The sequence below is a fragment of the Limtongia smithiae genome, assembly GCF_038497785.1.
Source record: "Limtongia smithiae strain NRRL Y-17922 unplaced genomic scaffold V1518scaffold_18, whole genome shotgun sequence".
Classification (NCBI taxonomy): domain Eukaryota; kingdom Fungi; phylum Ascomycota; class Lipomycetes; order Lipomycetales; family Lipomycetaceae; genus Limtongia; species Limtongia smithiae.
Genome location: NW_027117639.1, coordinates 20,519 through 41,621, shown reverse-complemented (window position 1 = coordinate 41,621; position 21,103 = coordinate 20,519). Strand labels below are relative to the sequence as shown.

General features: G+C 56.6%; 11 protein-coding genes across 11 annotated transcripts; 7 read left to right on the top strand and 4 right to left on the bottom strand.

Annotated features, from left to right (window-relative positions):
- Positions 1–138: 138 nt before the first annotated feature.
- Positions 139–617, top strand: V1518DRAFT_362639 (mitochondrial 54S ribosomal protein mL40; the record flags this gene model as incomplete). The annotated part of the gene is made up of 2 exons (XM_066901219.1): positions 139–205; positions 289–617. Coding segments are annotated over 2 exons (396 nt in total), but the record flags the coding sequence as incomplete, so codon positions are not given.
- Positions 618–851: 234 nt separating this feature from the next.
- V1518DRAFT_139101 (uncharacterized protein) lies at positions 852–4,935 on the bottom strand. The gene is made up of 3 exons (XM_066900744.1): positions 3,539–4,935; positions 1,147–3,493; positions 852–1,095 (listed from the first exon to the last, which is right to left on the bottom strand). The coding sequence occupies exons 1-3, from the start codon at positions 4,715–4,717 to the stop codon at positions 1,058–1,060; spliced, it is 3,564 nt and encodes a 1,187-aa protein (XP_066756972.1). The 5' UTR covers positions 4,718–4,935; the 3' UTR covers positions 852–1,057.
- A 408-nt stretch (positions 4,936–5,343) lies between these two features.
- On the top strand, positions 5,344–6,373 carry V1518DRAFT_429891 (small GTPase superfamily; the record flags this gene model as incomplete). Its single annotated transcript, XM_066906154.1, has 8 exons — positions 5,344–5,369; positions 5,435–5,513; positions 5,586–5,591; positions 5,648–5,686; positions 5,755–5,795; positions 5,862–5,880; positions 5,939–6,031; positions 6,083–6,373. The coding sequence occupies 8 exons, from the start codon at positions 5,344–5,346 to the stop codon at positions 6,371–6,373; spliced, it is 594 nt and encodes a 197-aa protein (XP_066756971.1).
- Positions 6,374–7,136: 763 nt separating this feature from the next.
- V1518DRAFT_429890 (uncharacterized protein) lies at positions 7,137–8,912 on the bottom strand (the record flags this gene model as incomplete). The annotated part of the gene is made up of 7 exons (XM_066906153.1): positions 7,137–7,859; positions 7,907–8,003; positions 8,052–8,128; positions 8,419–8,597; positions 8,649–8,703; positions 8,748–8,821; positions 8,873–8,912. The coding sequence occupies 7 exons, from the start codon at positions 8,910–8,912 to the stop codon at positions 7,137–7,139; spliced, it is 1,245 nt and encodes a 414-aa protein (XP_066756970.1).
- A 147-nt stretch (positions 8,913–9,059) lies between these two features.
- Positions 9,060–10,346, top strand: V1518DRAFT_423467 (S-adenosyl-L-methionine-dependent methyltransferase). The gene is made up of 2 exons (XM_066905701.1): positions 9,060–9,505; positions 9,553–10,346. The coding sequence occupies exons 1-2, from the start codon at positions 9,071–9,073 to the stop codon at positions 10,096–10,098; spliced, it is 981 nt and encodes a 326-aa protein (XP_066756969.1). The 5' UTR covers positions 9,060–9,070; the 3' UTR covers positions 10,099–10,346.
- A 157-nt stretch (positions 10,347–10,503) lies between these two features.
- Positions 10,504–11,566, top strand: V1518DRAFT_423466 (transcription factor TFIID-domain-containing protein). The gene is made up of 3 exons (XM_066905700.1): positions 10,504–10,793; positions 10,846–11,326; positions 11,372–11,566. Exons 1-3 carry the CDS (start codon positions 10,555–10,557, stop codon positions 11,408–11,410), a joined length of 759 nt encoding a protein of 252 aa, XP_066756968.1. The 5' UTR covers positions 10,504–10,554; the 3' UTR covers positions 11,411–11,566.
- A 148-nt stretch (positions 11,567–11,714) lies between these two features.
- On the top strand, positions 11,715–14,637 carry V1518DRAFT_429887 (uncharacterized protein; the record flags this gene model as incomplete). Its single annotated transcript, XM_066906152.1, has 5 exons — positions 11,715–11,980; positions 12,026–12,417; positions 12,483–12,549; positions 12,709–13,162; positions 13,210–14,637. The coding sequence occupies 5 exons, from the start codon at positions 11,715–11,717 to the stop codon at positions 14,635–14,637; spliced, it is 2,607 nt and encodes an 868-aa protein (XP_066756967.1).
- Positions 14,638–14,670: 33 nt separating this feature from the next.
- On the bottom strand, positions 14,671–16,828 carry V1518DRAFT_423460 (cytochrome P450). The gene has a single exon (XM_066905699.1). It carries the CDS (start codon positions 16,468–16,470, stop codon positions 14,728–14,730), a length of 1,743 nt encoding a protein of 580 aa, XP_066756966.1. The 5' UTR covers positions 16,471–16,828; the 3' UTR covers positions 14,671–14,727.
- Positions 16,829–16,954: 126 nt separating this feature from the next.
- On the top strand, positions 16,955–17,619 carry V1518DRAFT_423457 (uncharacterized protein). Its single transcript, XM_066905698.1, has 2 exons — positions 16,955–17,052; positions 17,119–17,619. The coding sequence occupies exons 1-2, from the start codon at positions 17,050–17,052 to the stop codon at positions 17,428–17,430; spliced, it is 315 nt and encodes a 104-aa protein (XP_066756965.1). The 5' UTR covers positions 16,955–17,049; the 3' UTR covers positions 17,431–17,619.
- Positions 17,620–17,823: 204 nt separating this feature from the next.
- On the top strand, positions 17,824–19,351 carry V1518DRAFT_423456 (uncharacterized protein). The gene is made up of 2 exons (XM_066905697.1): positions 17,824–18,299; positions 18,368–19,351. The coding sequence occupies exons 1-2, from the start codon at positions 18,281–18,283 to the stop codon at positions 19,327–19,329; spliced, it is 981 nt and encodes a 326-aa protein (XP_066756964.1). The 5' UTR covers positions 17,824–18,280; the 3' UTR covers positions 19,330–19,351.
- Positions 19,352–20,427: 1,076 nt separating this feature from the next.
- On the bottom strand, positions 20,428–21,079 carry V1518DRAFT_423450 (60S ribosomal protein eL42). The gene is made up of 4 exons (XM_066905696.1): positions 21,008–21,079; positions 20,860–20,942; positions 20,705–20,800; positions 20,428–20,644 (listed from the first exon to the last, which is right to left on the bottom strand). Exons 1-4 carry the CDS (start codon positions 21,009–21,011, stop codon positions 20,507–20,509), a joined length of 321 nt encoding a protein of 106 aa, XP_066756963.1. The 5' UTR covers positions 21,012–21,079; the 3' UTR covers positions 20,428–20,506.
- Between the last annotated feature and the right edge of the window lie 24 nt (positions 21,080–21,103).

Genomic DNA, 21,103 nt, shown 5'->3' with positions numbered 1-21,103 from the left:
ATGACAATGCTACAAACCTACCTAACCACGGCCACTCATCTGCTGCGCCATCCCTTTTCCGCAACTCCCTCCGCTCTCACCGCACTCACCTCATCCTTCCCGTCCTACCGGGCCGCGGACGCAAAGAGCGTAGCGGGTGGAAGCACTCTCTTCACCCGCGGCAAGCGCCAAAAAGCAAGCGGTTCTGCATCCCCGCAAAAGATTCGTCTTGGTATGACCTCCCTCTTTATTCTACCTTGTTCTACTCGGAATGTGAGAGTAAGAAGTGCTCATGCTAATGCAACGCAGTCAACATGCTCTCCCTAATTTCCCCCCGCCGCAAACAACCCTACCGCCTCTCTCTCACCCACGAAGACCACCTGCGCCACCGCACCGTCGTGTACGCATGGTCAACTCACCTGCGTGACGTGCGCACTACACAACGCGCCGAGTTGCGCGCACAGTACTCCAAGATCGTCGAGGCGTGCTCCGAGCTCGCCGCTGCTTCGCCCGAGTTATTCGATGCCGCAATGGGCGGGAAGGGTGTTGGTGGTGAAAGATTGGCAATGGAGTATAGGATTCCTGGGGAGACGCCGCCTACAGTCGCATTTGATGCGAAGTGGGTTGCGCCTTCCGAAAGCTGATCACCAAAACGAGCATTGTACATATCATTTTCAATTTACTATCGAAAACAATACTCGCGCGAAAAAAAGAGCAGCCAACGACTTGTACTTAGTGTAGTATTCACTTGTGAATCACGCCATGTGATTGGTGAAGGATGTGTGTGTGGATGTCAAGACAAAGCAAGCCAGCCAAAGTGAGTCAAATAACAAACATGCCAAAAGTGCAGAGACGACAATGACGACAAAAGAAGCATATGCTGAGAATATAAGTAAGTGGATTTGGATGTGAGAACCTACGTACAACTGACAACAAAAACTCGGACGACAATCAAGAATCAACAACAAAAAAGACCCTGAATTAGAAAACACACGGCAGAAAACAACAATGAAGAGCAAGCGAGATATATTTGACAAACATGCATTCAAATGAAAACAACCCAGACGTATTCTCCAATTCACTTTTTCGGATCCACAGTAGAGCCGTCATTCCACACTACACAACATTAGCCTCATCGTCATCGCACACAAGGAATAAAGAACTCACCACTTATGGAATTGGTCAGCGGCGTACCGATGCCCCATGGCCTGATACCCGTGCTTCCATTCGCGCCGATACCGAAATTCCACTGACTCGTATCAAACCCCGCCGTCACGCTTGATGGCGTCGTCGCATCGGCGCCGCTCGGTCGCGTGCTGGGGAGTAACGAGTCTGCGTAACTGCTCGGGAACCACGCCGAGTGCGCAAACGACAAGCTCGCGGCCGCGCCATTGCTGACGCTGCCGCCTGCGGAATTTGAATGACCGGAGACGGAGGTACCGGTACCATTGACTAACCCGCCAAAGTCGCCCGGCGCGCCTGGAACCGGTCGTCGTGCTGACGGTTGATACACCATTGTATCCTCATCATCCTGGTACAACGCGCGACTCCCCATCACGGACATCGCTTCTGCCACGTCCTCGTCCGGAAGCAACGATGCCGCCGTCGACGCCGACGTGCCGTGCGGCACGGCGTCTGCGTCGCTTCGCGACGTGTTGCTCGATGGCCGCTGGATCGGGTGTGGCCGCGTGATCGGCTTCGCCTTGGGCGACGGAGGAGTTGGCCCGTTTATAGCTGATAGCCCGCCGCCGAGTGCTTCGAAGCCGGTTACGGATGCGCGCTTGTCGCTTGTTGTCACGCTTGTTGGTGCAGAGGAGAGCGGCGAGATCGTCGTGTTCTCGGTCGCGCTTGTGACGGACGCTGCGGAGGGCGAGGAGGTGAGGCCCGGTGCACTTAGACCGGGCGCACCGAGACCAGGTGCGCCTAGTCCGGGTGCACCAAGTCCCGGTGCAGGCACAGCGCCCTGTGCCATGCCCAACGGTGTCCCGGGGGTCCGTCCGCCGGAAAGTGCAAATCCAAACGGCGACACCTGCGCTGGAGAGTTGGTGTAATCCAGGATCCCGAATGGCCGCGTTTGTATTGACTGTGGCCGCGGCTGCTGCTGTGGTTGCTGTTGTGCCTGCTGCTGCTGCTGCTGCTGCTGCTGCTGCTGCACCGTCTTTCCAAACGGCGCCGCCGACGCCAGCGGCGTGGGGAACCCTCTGTACGTTGGAGTGATGCCGTTCTGGCCGAGACTGTTACCGTATAAGCCCAGCGAGATCGGCGGCACGCTTGACGGCGCATTCATGTCGTTCACGAACGGTGGCCGGTTCAGTATGGGTCCTTGCACTGGCACCTGTGTTGGCGGCGACGACGACGACGAGGACGACAGGCCGAGCGCGGATTTCGACGGGCTGAAGCTGACGGAACCGGGCCGCCCTGGCGCCGCAACGTTTGGTGGCGGCGCAATCGGCGGCGCGATCGCGCTGCGCGGGGAAGCTGCCGATGCTGCCGATATACCAGGTGGCGTGAGCACCGAGGCGAAGGCGGAGGAGTGTAGCTGCGGTTGTGACTGGAAGTGGGCAGAAGAGGGTTGCGGAAGTTGTGATAGAGGCGCGAGGAAAGCTTGCTGGGTGTACAGCAGCTGCGCGGCGTGGGCTTGTTGCTGAAGCGTTGATGGCAGCTGCTGTGGTGGCGGGGCTTGCTGTGGGTCGGGTTGCCGGACTTGTTGTGATTGCTGTTGAAGTTGCTGCTGCTGCACTTGCACGCGTTTCGCGTAACGGTCACGTTGTAACTGGTCTTTCCGCGCGCGGGCTTCGCGGTCTTTGAGCTCACGCTCGCGCATCTCCTTCTCGAGCTGCTGCCTTCGCAGAAGCTCAAGCCGCGCGGCCTCTTCCTGCTGCCGTCGGCGTTCGAGCTCCAGCTTCGCACGCTGCTCCAGCTCTGCGCGCTCGCGCTTCTCGCGCAGCTCGCGGGCTTCGAGCTCTTTCCGCTCTCTCTCCTTGACCTCTCGCTCTTTCCGAGCCTGTTCCTCGCGAGCATGCCGTTCCTTCTCCTCGCGTTCCTTCTTCTTACGGTCACGCTCAGCCTCGCGCTCGCGCTCTTCCTGCTGCCGTCGTCGCCGATCTTCTTCTTTCCGTTGCCGTTCTTCCTCAACGGCGCGGCGCTCAGCTTCCTTCTTTAGCTTTTGCTCCTCCTTCCGTTTGCGCGCCTCTTCGTGCTTTTTGAGTTCTGCGGCACGCAGAAGTTCCTCCTCGGCCGCTTTCTCCTGTTCGCGCTTTAACCGCTCTTCCTCCTTTGCCTGTTTCTGTTGGCGCTTCTTGTCTTTCTTGCGCTCCTTCTCCTTTGCTTTCTTCATCTCGCGCTCCTCCTTCTGGCGGTTCTCCTCGTCGAGTTCCTCGAGCAGCTTTTGCTGGCGTTCCTGTGAAATCTTTTCTCGGTAGGCGGTGAGGACACGTTGTTCGAACATGCGGGCGGCAAAGATCTGAAACATGCGGCGGCCTTCCTCCATGCGCTGCTCGTCGCTCATGCAGTCCTGGTGGGTTAGCAATGGAGCAGACAGAGAGTAAAGAGAGCTTACATTCTCGTCATCCTCGTCGTCCTCGTCATACTCCTCGTCGTCTTCGTCGTCGTCGCCGTAGTCGTCGTCATCGTCGTACTCGAGGATGGTGGATGCGGCCTTCTCGCGGCGCATGCGCTGGCGAGCGAGCTGCTCCATCATCTCGATGAACTTCTTACCGTCATTTTTGAGGAGGTCCTCGGCGACGGTGAGAATACCGCCCTGTACGGTTAAGGAGTTACCAAAGTTGAAGAAATCTCGGCGTCCGGCGTCGTGGGTGAGCATGTCGGGGTCCTCGGACTCGGAGTAGTCGTAGTCGTCGTCGAGGTTGTCGTCCTCGTCGTCGATGTAGGCTGCTGCATCCTGGATGCGGCGGGACGCCGGGGTGCAAGCGGGACGAAGTAAGGGTGGGGGGACAGGGCCAAACTTTTGCTGCTGGTTCGCATACTGCTCAAGCTCCTCGTAGTATGCGTCATATAAAACCTCAAGCTCCTTCTCAATCGCGCTGCGCTTCCGGCCGCAGACAGAGCAATCGCAGTCGGGCTTCTGCTGCTCCTTCATCTTGCGGAGGACGGCCTCCTTTTCAACCTTGACGAGGCTCCGCCGCTCGTCTTCACCCAGCGACAACCAAAAGTCCTTGATGCGCTCGCGCTCCTCTGCGGTGTTGGTGTTCCATATCCGGTCAGGCTTGCGTGCAACGGGGGGGAAGGCGCCGGTGGAGGTGGTGGCTTGCGCGGCCGCGGCAGACGCGGATTTCTTTTTCTTCTTCTTCTTGGACTTCTTCTGAAGCTCGGCAGTGTTGTTACTGCCGCGATCATCGTCGTCGGTGGGGTCGTCGTCGGGGTAGTGCGCCGCGGGAGCGTGAGCGTCGGCGGGCGGGCCGTGTAGGGGACTCGCGGGGTCGAAGGGTAGTTGGTACTGCTCGTGCAGCAGCGCCGAATCGGCTGGTGCTGCACTACCATTCGACATGGCATCTGCAGACGCGGTCGCAAGATAGGCAGTGTCGTCATGAATGAGCGCAGGCACTCCACCTTTGCGCTTCTTCTTCTTCTTCTTGGACGCGGATGATGAGCCCGCGGGTAGCGCTGGCTGCTGCAGCGGCGGAGATGTGCTTGGCGGAGCCGTGTTTGGCGGCAGTACCTGGACGGGCCGGTCGGCGGGGGGATGTCGCGCAGGGGCGACGGCAGGTTGGGAGCCCATGACTGGGGGTGGTGAGAGTGTGGATGGGGACGGCGGTGAAGCTGAATGCGAAGCAGCAAAGCAGACACCAGAAACGGTCGGCGTAGTATCCAGCACGTGCCGAGCGGATACCGTGCTCAGGTCTACGCAGCTGCAGCTGTAGTTCGAGACCCTTACGTCAACTCTCTATCCAATACTCAATTCGGCCCTCCTCATGCGGGCCTAGCAGGACTCTTATCACACTCAAACAATCATTGCATGGAAGTTGACTCAGAACATCAACGAGGCGAGGAGGAAGCGACTGTTGTCTGCGACGGCAGAGCGGTGATGGGTTTTGTGGTATTTGGCAGTCAGCAGCACTCGATCCGCGGTTCGAGTCCTATCCGCGCTGGCTCTACATTCTATGCAAGTACATTCTCTTCTACTTTAGCAGATGTCCTGTAGGATACTCCTAGCCAATGGAACAAAAATCGCGTTTATCGCGCTGTAATCCGCAGCAGGTGCGCGGTGCGTGGGGCGTAGGCGGACGGGTTTCACACAGACAGGGCGGCCGCTCGCGCCGGACTGCCCTCCATCTCCCTCTTCCCGCTTCCTATCCTCCACTTACCGCACCCACCCCACTCCCTCTCCGCTCCCTCCCCCCCACAATGTCGGCGCGCGACGTCATTCGTCGGTATGTCTGCTCTCACGCCGCTTATGACTGTGCCGCCTTCGACACTTCTCACTCACACCCCACAGCAAGCTCGTCATCGTCGGTGACGGAGCCTGCGGCAAGACGTCCCTCCTCTCAGTCTTCACCCTCGGCGAATTCCCTAAGGTATGTTCACTTCTCTCGCTTCGCTACACTCACACTCTTTTTTCCATGCGATCATTACTAACTCACTTCCAGGATCACGTACGTGTCCACCTCCGGTCTCCACCCGCGCCGACCTACTCACGCATAATCAACAGCTCCCCACCGTGTTTGAAACTTACGTCACCGACTGCAGGGTAAGACCCTACCTACTCCACGACCGCGACGTCAGACTTCTCACCATACTCACGCATTGCTTTCCTAGGTGGATGGCAAGTCCGTCCAACTCGCGCTCTGGGACACCGCGTACGCTTCGTCTTCCCCTTGTTCCCTTGTGCGGTCTAACTAACCACGTCGTCTTGCCAATTCCAGCGGTCAAGAGGAATACGAGGTGAGTTGGCACTGTATTGGCACCGTATTTCGCTCCGGCGATAAGCTGACCCCCACAGCGTCTGCGTCCACTTTCCTACTCTAAGGCCCATGTCATCCTCGTTGCCTTTGCCGTCGATACCCGCGACTCTCTAGAAAATGTCTCCTCCAAGGTCCGTCGCCCGTGCATTCCCTCTCAACCCACGTCCACTAATTCTCCCCAGTGGATCACTGAAATCAACGAACTCTGCCCAAACATCCCCTTTATCCTCGTCGGCCTCAAGAAAGACTTGCGCACAGATCCGCACGTCGTCGAGACAATGAAGCACCGGCGACAACGCTTCGTTTCCGCCGCCGAGGCCGAGCTTGTAGCGCGCCAGGTCGGCGCCCGCCGCTACATCGAGTGCTCCGCGCTCACCGGCGAAAATGTCGACAGCGTCTTTGAAGCCGCGACGCGCGCGAGCTTGCTCGTCGGTCAAGGCCAGCAATCCCCCTGCTGCTGCCTCATCTCCTAACCAGCGCCGTCAGATCACCTCACTTCTTCGCCTCCGTTAAAAGTCTGCCATCCCATGTTGCATCCCCGTCTCCGCTCTCTCTCCTGCCTTTGTACCACTTGCCGACCATCATCACTCAACCACCACGCCGCTCCTTATTCGCCGACGACAACCCACCGCTCATTCTCTCGGTACTTACTGCATACATTCCGCCCTCGGAGTTTTCGCCTCACACTCGTTCTTAACCTTTGGTTTATTTACTGCTGCATTTCCGGGTTTTTTTTTCTGTTATGGGTTTAATAATTTAGGAAAGGTAGGCACCCCTTCGCATCTTCTTTTTCATCAATCACATACTAATCACCCCTAGGCCATGTTCATTCATTTCACTACACCGCTCATTCGTACATAACTCACCACGACCCTTCTTTGCCTTACCTCGCGTGTTTGTAATAGCATCTTGTTCGTCTATTTCAGTCTATGTGATATCTTGTTTGTACTTCCAGTTGTCGCCACCTGTCAGTCGTTTTTCGGTAATTGTGTGATTCATGTTCATCCTGGGTTTCTCTTTCCTTCTTCCATCTCCTCCTTCAAAAATCGCGTCATATGATTTGTGAGCGGATAGCTATTTCTAGTCATCGAGTGTTTTGACTACTTTAATAATTCATCGTGTTATAAATCAGTACCATTAACTACTTACGTTTTGCGGAAATTAGAAAACCAGATACACTACTTTTCGTCAAATCTCAGGGCGAATCCACACGTACACGCGGGGACGAACGATTGTCTACCAGCTGTTATCGGCAGCTGCAGCGCTACCGAAATCATCGCCGCCACTCGGCGCCGCCGGCGCAGGAGCGTCGTCGAAACCACCAGCAGCGGCGGCAGCGGGCTCGGCGGGACGATCCCAGTCGCCGGCAGCATCGACCGCCGCCGGCGCAGACGACGATGCGCCGCCGCTGCCACTGCCACCATAACCGCCGCCACCGCTGCCGCGATCACCGCCGTATCCACCGCGATCACCTCCACGATCGCCCCCGTATCCGCCGCGATCACCGCCGTATCCACCACGATCGCCGCCACGTCGGTCGCCGCCGTAAGAACGATCGCCGCCACGATCGCCACCACGTTCGAAACCGCCACGACGCGGTGCGCCGCCGCCGTAGCCGCCGCGATCACCGCCGTATCCACGATCACCGCCACGATCGCCGCGGTAGCCGCCACGGTCGCCTCCGTAGCCACCACGATCGCCTCCGTAGCCGCCACGGTCACCGCCGTATCCACGATCGCCGCCACGATCACCGCCATATCCGCCGCGGTCGCCACCGTAGCTGCCACGATCGCCACCGTAGCCACCACCGCCGCCACCGTTGCGACGAGGTGAGCGCGAGCGGTCGCGACGGCGGTAGCTGTCGTCGCCGCCGTAGCGGCCGCCGCCGCCGCCACCGTAGCCCGACGAGCGACGGGGGGAGGAGGAGCGGTAGGGCGAGCGTTCGCGGGAATCCACAACCTGGGACGTTAGCTGTGATGCATGAGGGTGGTAATGATCGCACATACCTCCTCCTTCAAAGACACGGGAACGCCCTTCACGTCCACGCCAGTGAGCTTGTCCATCGCGGTGTCGAGATCCTCGCGTCTCTCGAAATCAATCACGCTGTACACATTAGCAATGCCCCTAAACATCGTGGCCGGCTCAACATACCCAGTACCGTCACGCTCGCGAGACACATCCGCAAACACGATATCGACGTTCGCATTCCGCGCGAAATCCTTCAAATCCTAATACGCAACAAAACCACGGTGTTAATACATAAACGCCCCGACGCACGAACGGGCCTTTGTTCCAAACGGCTCTAACACAACGCAGGCAAGGGATCCTTGGGGGAAACGCCAGACAAAGAACACGAGAGATCGCCATCCAATGGGAGGTCCTCGGCATACAAAAGTCCATCAAAAAACAAGGATCCAAAAGACGACAACCACAACGCCGGACCATAGAGGAGCCGTCGCCATGGAAACTAACTAACGATTTGCCCTGTGAGTGATGTAAGAAGGAAAAACGAACGTACCTGCCACGAGCAGTCCGGCGTGAGACCAGTGACCTGGAGGCGGAAATTTCCGCGGCGCGGGGGACGACGCTCCATGCGGTCGCGGTCGCCACCGCGGCGATCGTCGCCAAAGTCATTGCGTTCGCGGCGCAAGCGTGCGAACTCGACTTGCATGCGCTCGCCCATAAATTCCTTACCGTCTGCAGTGTGTCAGCACAAGTCTGTCCATCGAAGCCAGGGGGGACACGCACTAAACTCGGAGACCACGTCCTGGGCGTCTCTGGCGTTGTCAAACTCGACAAAACCCTGTGATGTTAGCAGTAATCGCAGAATAAATGAAGAAAACCTACAAAGCCTGACATGACCTTGACCTCGACGATCTTGCCATATCCCTTGAACAAGTCCTCGATATCGGCGCGCTCAACTACAAATCATAAGCATTCATCACGGCACAGAAATCCAGTCATATACATACCAAGCGGCCTAACGTATACGCGCACATCAGAGTACGACATTGTGTAAACCGAAAGTGGTAGATAAGCGTGATGTAGATCAAGCCTGTGTGAAAAGAGAAGTATGCTTGTGGGTCGATCACAGTCACGGATCACAAACAAGTCACACAATTCTCGCCTGATGGCGCGCCGGGACTCAACTCCGCGAACTTCCAGACGGTATGGCAACATTACCAGTGCTTGGTCGGTGGACGACGGTGCGCGGGTTCTCGTCAAGCAGAATTCTATGCGTAACGCAGCGAAGGACGCAGCTTCCGCCACCGCGCCCGGCGGCAGCGCCAGTCTTCAGAAGTACACTCCCGCCAGAGCCCGTGGCGCCAAAGACAAACGTTTCTGGAATCAGCGAGAGAGAGTTGCAAATGCGCAAGCGCAAGTTTTTGCTCGCGGCTGGTGGGATATACTTGGTGTTTGTGGCCGGCGCGTATTACTACCTCACCTCGGGGGTTGCCTCAAATGGGCCGTACGAGGAGGCATCGCCGAGGGATACGAAGGAGTACTACGAGAAACTTGCGGCGGGTTATGATAAAATTGTGAATCGAGACGAGCAGTTCATGTTTCTGTCGTTCTGGCGGAAAGACGTCACCAAGCAGCTCAAGGTACGTGGCGGGATGACAGAGGACAGAGCACGGCTAAACAAATGCAGGGCGACGTGCTTGAGGTTTCGTGCGGAACGGGCCGCAATGTGAACTACCTAGACATTGCGGCGATTAAGTCTATTACGTTTCTAGACACGTCGCCGAAGATGGTGAAGCTCACAAAAGAAAAGTTCGATGACCGGTATCCGAAGTACGCCAACGTGAATTTCGTAGTATCACGCATAGAGGACATCCCAGAGGGCGAGAAATACGATACGATATACGAGACATTCGGCCTGTGTTCATACGAAGACCCGGTCGCGGCCCTGGTACACATGCAGAAGCTCCTCCGTCCAGGCGGCCGTATCCTCCTGCTCGAGCACGGACGGGGGACGTGGGACTTTATCAACCGAATCCTAGACAAGAACGCAGCACCACGGGCAGAAGTGTTTGGGTGTCGGTGGAACTTGGATATTGGTGAGATCGTAGCGAAGAGCGGGCTAGTAGTAGACAAGGAGGAGCGGTCGCACCTGGGGACGACGTGGACAGTGTTTGCGCACCGGCCGGGGGATGAACTGCCGGTGGAGCAGAAAAAGCGGTTTTTGATATGGTAGGGTATATAGGACTGTACATAGAATAGAGGCGGATCGAGGTGCGACATGGTCCACGAGGCACGCGACGTACACGACGAGACGCGTCGCCATACGACTTGACGCGATGGAAGTACGCAGAAGATACGCCAGAACAGAACACGGGTATATTAGTCAGAGAAATACGGCATGGACGAAGATCAGGTAGATGGAACAGGAGTTGGCGTAAGATCAAGGTGGTGTGGCGGCGAATGAACTTGGTGACGCGAGCGGCGACGCGAACTCTAAACGCGTGATGGCGCCGAAAACGGGCTAGGTGTGGCCGTGCCTCACCGAAAACGGCTAGCGCGTACGTCAACGAGAATCAGCCCTAGCCCTGACAAGTCCTATAAGTAGAGCCTGCCGCCGCTGCTGCCGCCATCAACGGGCCTCGTGTGCAGCACGTGACTCTCCGGGTGACATTAGCTTGTTCTACTCTTCATGGAGTCTCTCGCCGTCCCCCGTACCGCCGCCCAGGCAAAGGCTTTTGTGGCGCCCTCCTCCCTTTCCTTCCCCATGGCGGCGGCGGACATTGCACCCCCGGCAGACGAGCTTGACGTCAAGCCTTCGCTCGACATCGCCCTCGCGACGCCCGCCGCCACGCCCGGTGTCCTTCCCGGCGCCGGTGCTGCCGCCGCTGTGGCTGCCGGCAGCGTTTCCGGCATCGTGCCGACGCTCCAGTATGTGCTTGCTTGTCCTGGGCGCTCGGTCGTGCGCTGCTAACGCGTGCAGAAACATCGTGGCCACTGTAAACCTAGACTGCCGTCTGGATCTCAAGACCATCGCGCTCCACGCTCGCAACGCAGAATACAACCCGAAGCGATTCGCTGCCGTCATCATGCGTATCCGCGAACCAAAGACCACGGCGCTAATTTTTGCGTCCGGCAAGATGGTCGTCACCGGCGCAAAGAGCGAGGACGACTCAAAGCTGGCATCGCGCAAGTACGCGCGTATCATCCAGAAGCTCGGCTTCAATGCCAAATTCCTAGAGTTCAAGATTCAAAACATCGTCGGCTCGTGTGACGTGCGCTTTCCAATTCGCCTCGAGGGTCTCGCGTTCGCGCACGGTCACTTCTCCTCATATGAGCCAGAGCTTTTCCCGGGCCTCATCTATCGCATGGTCAAGCCCAAAATCGTGCTCCTCATCTTTGTCTCAGGCAAGATCGTTCTCACCGGCGCCAAGGTCCGCGAGGAGATCTACCAGGCCTTTGAGGTATGTGTTCTTTTTGAGAGCTGCCGTGCTTTGCTAACCAGCCAGGCTATCTACCCTGTGTTGAAGGAGTTCCGAAAGCAGTAGATATCACAAGCCGTTGCTTTGTATATTAGTACGTCACGACCGCCTGTTCGCAGTGCAAAAACATGGGATAAAGGAGCATTGTTTAGTCTTTATTGTTAGTCTGGCCAGTTGGCCGGGGTATATAGTCGCATCGCAATACAGTTGTGTGGTCCCATAGTTTTTATGGTAGAGTAGGCTGACGGACTCATCGCCGCTTTCATGATTGTACGTGGTCGTACATCCCATCCCAACACCCTCTCCACCCCTCCCATTCATCCACCCCCCTCCCATAGACAACGACTGCCCGACATACCCCGTGCCTGCAATGCTCACTGTTCCCGCGCTGAAGAGCACCCGCAGCTCTGTCGCGCAGCCGCAGCCGCAGCGCACGCCCTCGCACACTCCCCCCTCACGCACGCCCTCCTCAGTCGCCTCCCGTGACGACCCCGCGCTCCTGCCCGCGCTGCTCCCCGTCCCCATCTCCCGTGAGGCCAGCACCAGCGCCGTTTCTCAGCGCGAGTCACGTCTCCACGTTGACACCAAGCTCTTTCGCGCACAGAGCCAAGATTATGAGTTGATCAACTGGGCCAAGTAAGTCTCGCCGTAGGCTCTGATCTCACGATGCTGACCACGCAGGCAAATCTCCACCAACCTCACCGAGCAACTCATCACTAATGAGACTGCCGCGGAGGACGAGATCGCCGATCTGCTCGGCCTGGAAGCCGGTCTCGGCGAGCAGGTGCTCAAGATCGAGACCTTGATCGGCCAGCTGCAGGACATACGCGCGCAGACCGCACAGTACACGGAGGCGCTCGAACGCGAGACCGCACACGCGGGTACCGACTTTGCCAAACGGCTCGACAAGATTGAAGCATTCCAGAACGATCTCGCGGTGATGAGCGCACTGGAGGAGCGACTCAGACGCGCCGCCGCGCTCGTGGACGAATATAAAGCACGTATTGAAGCGATCAAGGTCGGCATTCGTGTCGAGCATGAGCGGCAGCTCGAGGACGATCGGCGCACGTCGGGTGAGTTTGTGACCAATCCCTGTTGCAAGTGTGCGCGTCTAACGACGTCCCTGGCGGACCCACAGCGCAGCGCAATTACATGTTTATATTCCTCTGCAGCGGCGGTGCCGCGTGCGTGGCCGGCTACGCAGTGTACGTCTACATGCGCCATTTTGCGATATGAAGTCGGTGGTATTTGCGCAGCCGTGGAGCACCGGCGCGTCGTGATTTGGTGAAGTTGTAGGCGTTGTGAGTGCGGCGCCACGCCACGCCGCACTCATCTTCTTCCTCTTCTCCCCACTGAAAACGCAGCATCCGCGCTGTCCACGGCGTTCCGCCGCCTCTCATACTCCTCATCTCGATGCGCCTGCTCTCGCCGTCGGCTTCGCTCTCTGCGGTCGCCGCCGCTGTCGCCGCATACCTCTCCCGCTGTGCGCCGGGCATCTCCACCATTGCCGTCCTCGTCCTCGTGCTCGCCGCCTTTGCCAGCCGCCCGCTCCCTTTTATTGTACTCACGCTTGCGTGTCATGTATGCGTTGTTGGATACACCCTACGTGCGTGCTACGCCATGTTTGTCGTTCGGCGGGCCATTGCGCACAACGCGGCGAGCACGCAGAGTGGAGACATTAGTGGCGATACGGCGGAGCCACGGCCACCGCGGCTTGTGCATGCTATCTTCGTGCCAAACTATTGCGAGGACTTGTACACGCTCCGCGAGTCACTAGGCATGTTGGCCTGCCATGCCCTTGCGAGATCATCATACGACGTACGTCTCCCTTAGCTACCCTCAGCGAACTGTGCTAACGGTCTCAGATCTACCTCGCGATGGAATCCGCAGAAGCCGGCGCGGAAGCGAAAGCCGCGACGCTGACCAGGGAATTTTCGCATCTGTTCCGCTACATAACTTATACGCTGCACCCGCGTGACATACCACACGAGGCGCGGGGTAAATCCTCCAACCTAGCGTGGGCCACGCGGATGGGTTCGCGACGGTATCGCAGCACAAGCGAGACGAACGTCGTGTTCACGGTAATGGACGCTGACACACATCTTCTACAATCATACTTCGACGCAATCAACAAATACTGCACGACGGCTTCATATGGCGCGTACTCGTTCACAATGTTTGTGCCCCCGATCGTGTTTGACCGCAACGCCCATAGTATTTCTCCGATTGTGCGGTGCGCGGATATGTTGTGGTGCGCGGCAGGGATCGCGGGGTTATACCCGTCCTCGCAGATTCGCACGCCGACGTCGGCGTACTCGCTTACGATGACGCTCGCCCGGTACGTCGAGTTCTGGGATACCGGGCCGGGTGCCATCGGCGAGGATTTGCATATGTATCTGAAATGTTTTTTCCGTACACGGGGACATTTAGTGACTGTACCTGTATACAGTCCTGCGTCGCAGTGCAACGTGGAATCTGCGCGTGTTAGAGGCGAGGAGAGTCTCGCGTGGCGATGGTTGTTGTCGTCTGAAGCACGGTTTAAGCAGGCGTGTCGACATATGTGGGGCGTGTTGGACTCGGGCTACGCGATTCGCGAGACCGCGGCGATGTTATCGGGGGACAAGACACGGTTAGGTTCATTTGAGGCGGAAGGCTCCGTACTCGACGCCGCAGAGGTAGTCTACGACGAGTACGAGAAGCAAAGGCTATGCGCAGAGTACGAGAACGAACAGGTCGTAGCCTCGGAAGTACAGCTCCACGCCGCGCTATCGGCCGCGCCGCTACCGATATGGCGGATCATCGTGCTTCTGCACCGGTTATACGAAGCGCATTTCCTCCCCGTGCATTACTTCATCGACGTGCTCGCATGCTCTGCGATGCCAATGCTCCTCCCGGTAGCCCCTGGAAGTCCTCTCCATCGGGTACTCGTCCTCACGAACCATCTGCGCACAGTCGCGTTCTTCGCGGTGGTCGTGCAAATGCTGCTCTACGAGCGCTTCCACCTGACTTCTCTCAAACTACGCGTCGCGGCGCTTGGCAAAGCGACCTCGCGCCGGCGCTGGTCGTCGACACGTGCCACGGAGGAATTGCCTACGTTAGTGCAGGACGCTTTGGATGGGTGCGGCGTGTCGTTTCGCGGGCGGTGGATAAACCTCTGCGACTATGTGCTGTTCCCGGTGGCGGGGACCGTGTTTGGTGCGGTACCAGCAATAAAGGCGCAAGTGTGCCAGTTCTGGACGACCGCGATTGCGTATGAAGTCTCTGTGAAGCCGACGCTGCCAGAGAAGATGTAGAAATATGGAGTTTTTTTGGCATGGCGGAGTTTTGGCATAACTAGAGTGTTTAATATTCATTTCTATTTCTATGATACATTCAAAACTTTGCTACTGTGGAAAGGCGTATTTTATGCGCAGTGCGAGGCCGTCGGCGTATTTCGTGGTAACCGCGACACGGAACGCGAACTTCTCGCCCTTCGTGCGCTCGTCGAATGCGAACCGCCCGATGAGCGCGATCAGCATGATTTTGTACTCGATTTCGGAGAACTTACGGCCTATGCACATGCGCGTGCCCTGCATGAACGTGAGGAAGGAGTACGGGTTGTTGGCTTCTGTCGGGAGATGGTCCCATCTATTGGGGTTGAATTCAGAGCCGTCGTCGCCCCAGTAGCGGGAGAACTTGTTAATTGCTGCGGGCACGATAAAGATCAGCGTGCCTTTGGGCACGGGAAGGCCGTCGACAACGGTGTTTCGGGTTGCTTGCCGGACGGAGAGGGAAACGGGGGGCACGAAGCGGAAGCATTCGCGCATCACGTTGTTGAGGTACTTGAGCGACTCGACCTTTTCGTACGTCACGTTGCGGAGGGGATCTGTGTGGTGTGAAGAGCCGGCGGGCAGTATCCCGTACTCGGGGAAGTGCTCGAGGATTTCTTCGCGCAGGTGCGCCTGCACGTCGGGATGCTGCGCCAGCAAATGCAGCGAGAATATCAACGCGTTCGAGGTCGTCTCATGTCCTGCGGCCAGGAACGTGAGCAGATTATCCGTAATCTCCTTCTCCGTCCACGAATTCTTATCCTCCGCCTGCTCCGCTACCATAAGCGCAAGGATATCCTTATCCGCGTCGGTGATTTTCTTGCCAAACGTCTTTGCGATCTGCACTTTTTGCTGCTTCTCCCGAATCTGCTCGCGTGCAAACTTGCGGATCGTGTCACGTCCGCGCAAAGTCTTGCGAACTTCGGCAGTTTTGATCGGGGAATTCGTGAGTACGATCAACGCGATCAGAAGGTTGTCGAGGAGTGTGAGACGGCCTGGCATGCTCAGTACGTCGTTGTACACCTTGACGATGGGATGGTCGTCCTCAATGAGGCTGTTCGTGTCGAGCCCGAAACCAGCCTTGAAGATAGCATCGAGTGTCGCGGCAGAGAGTAACGGGTCGACACTCACGATAATATCGTCCTTCCCTGCGGCGGCGCCCGGGATTTTGGGCACCAACTTCGCGGGGATGGCAGGTGGATCTTCCGGACTTGCGAGCTTTGCATCAAGCAGCGTCGCGATGAAGGAACTAAGCTCGAGCGCCTTATCCACGAACGTGGGCGTGAGATTCTTAATCTGCGAATACGCGAACGCAGGCGCGAGCAACTTGCGTTGGCGCTTATGCGTATCTCCCTCCGCCGTGAGCAATCCATCGCCGATGAACTGCGCCAGCTGCTCGCGCGCAAGTTCAGGCTTGACAAAATCGTACGCCTGCGTCTGCAATATAGAGAGCATCGCCGCGTGCGACGTCACGAGCAATCGTTCCACCCCAAAAAAACCGAAGTACCTAATCCACGGTGCGTCCCGGTGCTCCTCCATCCACGCAAGCTGGCCCATGCCCGGCATCTCGGAGCGTATTGCGCGAGTGTGGCCGAAGAGCCAGTGCGGTTTTGACGAGGGCTGTGGGAGGTGCCGATATGGCGAGAAGAAGCGCGGTTGGATGAGTGACCAGTAGAGGCCCGATGCGAGCGGCGGCGCGATTGTGAGCACCAACCATGCGAGGCCGAGTTGGGCAAGGGAGGCAGCGGTGAAGAGGTAGCGGTGGAAGAGGTAGACGATCGCGCCGGCGAGGGCTACGCGGAACTTCCTGGAGGCCATTGAGGATGAGGCATGCAGAACCGCGCAGCAGCCGGTCGCTATATAGCGTGCGTACAACGCAATCAGGCGATACTATCCACGGCATTGGAACAATAGACCAGTTCGTTGCAATATATTCAAAAAAGATAAGGCACAGAAGCATTGTCCTGAGCCGCCGGTCTCGGCAGCATCAAATCAAAGCAGTTTGCGTCAGTTGCCTGTAGTGCAGCAGCAACGACACGATGCGGCCAGTCATAGGCAAGCCCAGCGGACCGGCCACGGAAAAACAAAAATAAGAGTAACAAATAAAGTCACGAATAGTGACGTTTCAGTTGTTACACTGAAAAGAACAGATACTACACTTGATCTAAGCCAAAAGGCAAAGAGAGTTAAAGAAAAAAAAAAAGAAGCAGAGCTTCGGGGCGACGGCGAGCTCTTATAGTTCTCGCGAGTTCGAGGGTAAGGGCGGGGGTTGGGGTTGACAAGCCCTCGACTTAGGGTTTGCGCCCACGTGGCGCGGGCAGAGTGTGGCGCAGCACTTTCTTGAGAACTAGCAACACAAAGGGCTTTCCAATCTGATTCCCCAGTGCTCACTCCGCAATGGTGTCTATTCCGTTCTGTCTGCGCTCTGTCTTGTCATCTACTGATTGTTAACACACTGACTAACAGCTCTTCGCTCTGGTCATGCATCCACTCACGATCACCTTTGCGTCTCTCTCTCAGGTCCTCATCGTCCGCGCAGCTGCATTCACAGAGGCGCGGCAGTTCTTGCACGCACACTTTTGGCAAGCCAGTGTGATTAAATATGTTGCAGGCACGCTGATCAGCATAAGGCTTAGGAAGGTGGCGCTGACGGCGCGCGTCATGCCAGTGGATTCGATGGCAACGTTGGTAGCAGGGAGCATAGCGGCGCGAGGGGTCGGGCTTGACTGCGGAAGCGGGAAGGGCGAGGGTGAGGGTAATTGTATGGATGTGCGGTGAGCTGTAGAGGGTAGGGATAGATAGAGAAAGCGGCAAGATAGACTGGTTGTTGGTGATGCCGGTGGAGACCGGTGGAGACCGGTGGAGGATGTCGATTTGCAAAGCGACCGGGATACGCAGCAGCACAACAGAAACTAAATATACTGCCTACGCTTGCTATATATTAAAGAATAGATAGTCTTCATCTCACATCGATCCATAAACGGTCGAGTGCAAGATGCGCTCGGCTGTCCGGCAGCTTTGACATGGTAGTGAGTACCTCAACCGTAGCTTCCCGCCTCTGCCAGCCAGCCTACACAGAACGGAGGAAGCAAGACGCATTAAGTTGCATCAAACGCAGTACGCAGTTGTATGTGTCCTATGTAGTTATTTCATCGCGGGTGCGCAGACGTCGTCCGCTGCCACCCCGTAGACGCGGAAATTGTACGCTCGATATCGTTACTCCCACCGCCACAATCTCCACGCTCCGCACTCATCCAGCCGCCTCGACTTCCCTTACCAGCCCCGTCTCGGTATTCTGCGCTTCATACACCTCTCTCACGCCTCAATTCGCTCTACTAATCCCCATCGTCTCATCGACGCTAATTTGCACCTTGCACATCACACATCACCCGGCCTTCCTTCACCCACCCTGCCTCCACCATGGGCCGTCCAATGTTCCGCTCCCCAAGCCCCCCCACACACCCTTCCGCTGGCTCTTCCTCCATCGACGACGACGGGCGCAAACGCATCAACTCCAACCACGCACCACATCACATAGACACCCACGAGCGCCGGCACCCGCGTGGCCTATCGTTTCTCGACCGCGAGGACGCACTCGCACGCCATCGGCGGTGGCAACAAGTCAACAATGGCGTGCGAAGACGGTCGTATAGTTCCCGATTTGCCATGTATAACAACGCACATGAAGACAGTACTAATCGGTCCCCGAGCGAAGAGGCAAGCAGCTTGAGAGAGAGGGACGAGGAGACGAGTTTGTATGAGGATCTGTTGAGTCGTGGGCCGTTGTTTCGGAGACCGCGACTTATTGGAAGACCGGGAAGCAACACCTCGACTGCGAGCGGTGACGCGGGGGAGAGTCGCGATACCGGTGCGTTCACGCACGAATACCTCCGTAACTTTGCGGGCGACCCGGAGTCGGCACGCGCGGACACTTCGACGGACACAGCCGGGTCCTCCGCAAGTGACCGCGACAGCAGCTCCTCTACTCGTCGACAGAACCTAGAATCGTCGCTCGAAAGTCTCTTCGATGACTACCCACTCGGCTCACTCGATATCCACAGCATCCTCTCCCTCTCATCCCGCTCACTCCGCGACACGCCCCCGCGCTCATCCGAATCGTTTTCGGCAACATACCCGTCCCCGCTATCCCGAGACAGCGGTTTCACAGATGGTCCAATCCTCCCCGGCAGCAGCAGCAGGTCTTCAGCGCACGTCAGCTCGACATCACGGCAACAGCATCTCTTATCCTCATCGACGAGTAGCGCTCCATATTCCTCACGCGGCCACGATGCGCTCTCAAGGATGCTCGAACGGCCACGCCGGCGCCGTGGTAGCCGCGCCGTCTTCCCCGCACACCATTATAGCGCTCCCTCCGTCTCCTCCGCTACCGCTGTCTCCACCGGCAGCCTCGAAACAGACCTCTTTCCACCCTATCACGCCGCTAACTTCCTCGACTACGACTCTCCTCTAAGTATGGAGCTCTTCGAAGACTCACATGCCGCGACTATGCATTCTGACCACAGCAGCTCGACAAGGTCAAGGAGTATCTTTGAGGACCTCGCGGAGTATGAGCGGCAAACACCTTTTCTCAGTCTCGCGCTACGTGATGCAGCGGCGCACGCCGAGGCCTTCGGGTGTGATGGCGAGGAGGACTCAGAGGAAGTGGGTCTGGTATAGAAGTATTTATGTATATACAAAGGTAATTAATAGTTCGGTGAAGCTTACAGGTTATTAATAAGTTTGTGACTTAGTGTGGAAGCAAATTAGGAGTTTTAGCGTAGACTTGTCAATTGTTGTGTCATGCCCTTGGGCCACAAGCACATGTGCAATGTAGCCTACTTTCCCAAACGGTCGCTCCCCACCCTCTCACCTCTGCCGTCCCCTCTCCCCCCAAGATTCCCCTACAGCACCCGCATGATACTCCAATCTTTCTTCCATATTGGCGCCACTCACAATGTTCAATCTAGCTATAATTCTCGCCGCGCTTAGTGTAATCATGTCATTCGCGACTTTTTCAGCGATTTGCGATTTCGAAGTACAATGAGGTAACATAAATTAGGAATTTCTGTTAATACTCTCGTCTGGAGCAATATATATGTCTTCGAGTAGAATGAAGCAAAGCTACACCATTCGACGGCGCCAATGCCACACATTCATAGCAGGTTCGTCTAGCATCAATCCCTGCCAGCGGCCAATCAGGTCGGATGACCTCACTACTGAACTCGTTGGAGTGGCTTTCATGGACATACATGTTCACAAGCACTTTTACATTGAGGGCTAGCATGGTTTGTTAGGTACTCGGAAACACATATTTTTGAGATTTGTCGTTTTGCTTTTACCGTTGTTATTCATCTTGGTAACACAATTGGGGAAGGGGATTTAAAGAGGGTTTTGAGCTTATTAGATGACAAGAGAGCTGCAGGGCGGTGCATGGATGCGAGACAGAACAGCTTTCGCGATGCGGTAGCTGTACATAGTCTGTTATAGAAATGTACTGCTCGCGTTAAATAACCTACATAAGTGCTACCAGCAGTCGCCGTTCACGACTGCTCGATTTGACGGGACAAGAAGTATATAAGACGATCTGTGTCGGAATCACACGAGCAGAAGACGCAACACTGCAAGATGTGCTAATGTCAAACGAGCGAGAAGGAGACATGTCTTACGGAAACATGTTGCAGGCAATACGTCACCAAGCAGTCATCACTGCCAATCGAGCACTATGGTCAGCCTCCGCGGAACAAAGACACCACTGGCACGCATCCCCCACAACTGATATCGACATCGATCCATCCATTCACTTTACTATGTTACAATAACTTGCGCACAATATAACAAATAAGACTTCGGATGCTTAGAATTGCAGGGCCTGGCCCTTCTGTTTCTTGTCACCACCAAGCTCGAAGTGCTTGCATCGCTTCAATGGCAGCTGTGCCTTGGTCTTGCAGACTGTGCACTCGAGACGGAGAACAACCTTCTTAGTAGTTTTTGCCTGGATGCAGGTTAATGGGACAGCGCTTCATACGGTGGGATGGGCGCGAAAGCAGCATACCTTCTTATGGAAGACCTGCTTGGTCTGACCACCGTAACCCTTCTGCTTCCGGTCGTAGCGACGCTTACCCTGGGCGTACAGGGAAGCCTTGCCAGCCTGTATCAAATGTCAGTGGTCGTTCGCGACGTATCATTGTCGTGCTGTTCAGTGCTGACCTTGTACTGAGTGACCTTATGCTGGGTGTGCTTATGGCACTCCCTGCCCTTGCAGTACGTTCGTCGGGTCTTGGGAATGTTAACTGCAGCTTATTAGTCGTTGATCCTCTTCCTCCTCTGTATCGCAGTCGTGTGCACGTGTACATACCCATGGCGGCGTATGGATTATCGGTGGGGAAAGTGTGTTCGAAGCCGGTGAAGATCAAAGCAGTTTTGGCGGAGCGCGGCGTCTCTCAATTGGTGC

Excerpts from the sequence above, each read along its gene's own strand:
- V1518DRAFT_139101 (XM_066900744.1), bottom strand. The coding sequence starts at position 4,717 with ATGGGCTCCCAACCTGCCGTCGCCCCTGCGCGACATCCCCCCGCCGAC. Across the intron at positions 3,494-3,538 it reads ACGACGAGGATGACGAGAAT|GACTGCATGAGCGACGAGCA; the intron begins GTAAGCTCTCTT and ends CTAACCCACCAG. Across the intron at positions 1,096-1,146 it reads GCTGACCAATTCCATAAGTG|TGTGGAATGACGGCTCTACT; the intron begins GTGAGTTCTTTA and ends AATGTTGTGTAG.
- V1518DRAFT_423467 (XM_066905701.1), top strand. The coding sequence starts at position 9,071 with ATGGCAACATTACCAGTGCTTGGTCGGTGGACGACGGTGCGCGGGTTC. Across the intron at positions 9,506-9,552 it reads ACGTCACCAAGCAGCTCAAG|GGCGACGTGCTTGAGGTTTC; the intron begins GTACGTGGCGGG and ends AAACAAATGCAG.
- V1518DRAFT_423466 (XM_066905700.1), top strand. The coding sequence starts at position 10,555 with ATGGAGTCTCTCGCCGTCCCCCGTACCGCCGCCCAGGCAAAGGCTTTT. Across the intron at positions 10,794-10,845 it reads GGCATCGTGCCGACGCTCCA|AAACATCGTGGCCACTGTAA; the intron begins GTATGTGCTTGC and ends TAACGCGTGCAG. Across the intron at positions 11,327-11,371 it reads AGATCTACCAGGCCTTTGAG|GCTATCTACCCTGTGTTGAA; the intron begins GTATGTGTTCTT and ends CTAACCAGCCAG.
- V1518DRAFT_423460 (XM_066905699.1), bottom strand. The coding sequence starts at position 16,470 with ATGGCCTCCAGGAAGTTCCGCGTAGCCCTCGCCGGCGCGATCGTCTAC.
- V1518DRAFT_423450 (XM_066905696.1), bottom strand. Across the intron at positions 20,801-20,859 it reads ATAAGGTCACTCAGTACAAG|GCTGGCAAGGCTTCCCTGTA; the intron begins GTCAGCACTGAA and ends CATTTGATACAG. Across the intron at positions 20,645-20,704 it reads AGCAGGTCTTCCATAAGAAG|GCAAAAACTACTAAGAAGGT; the intron begins GTATGCTGCTTT and ends ACCTGCATCCAG.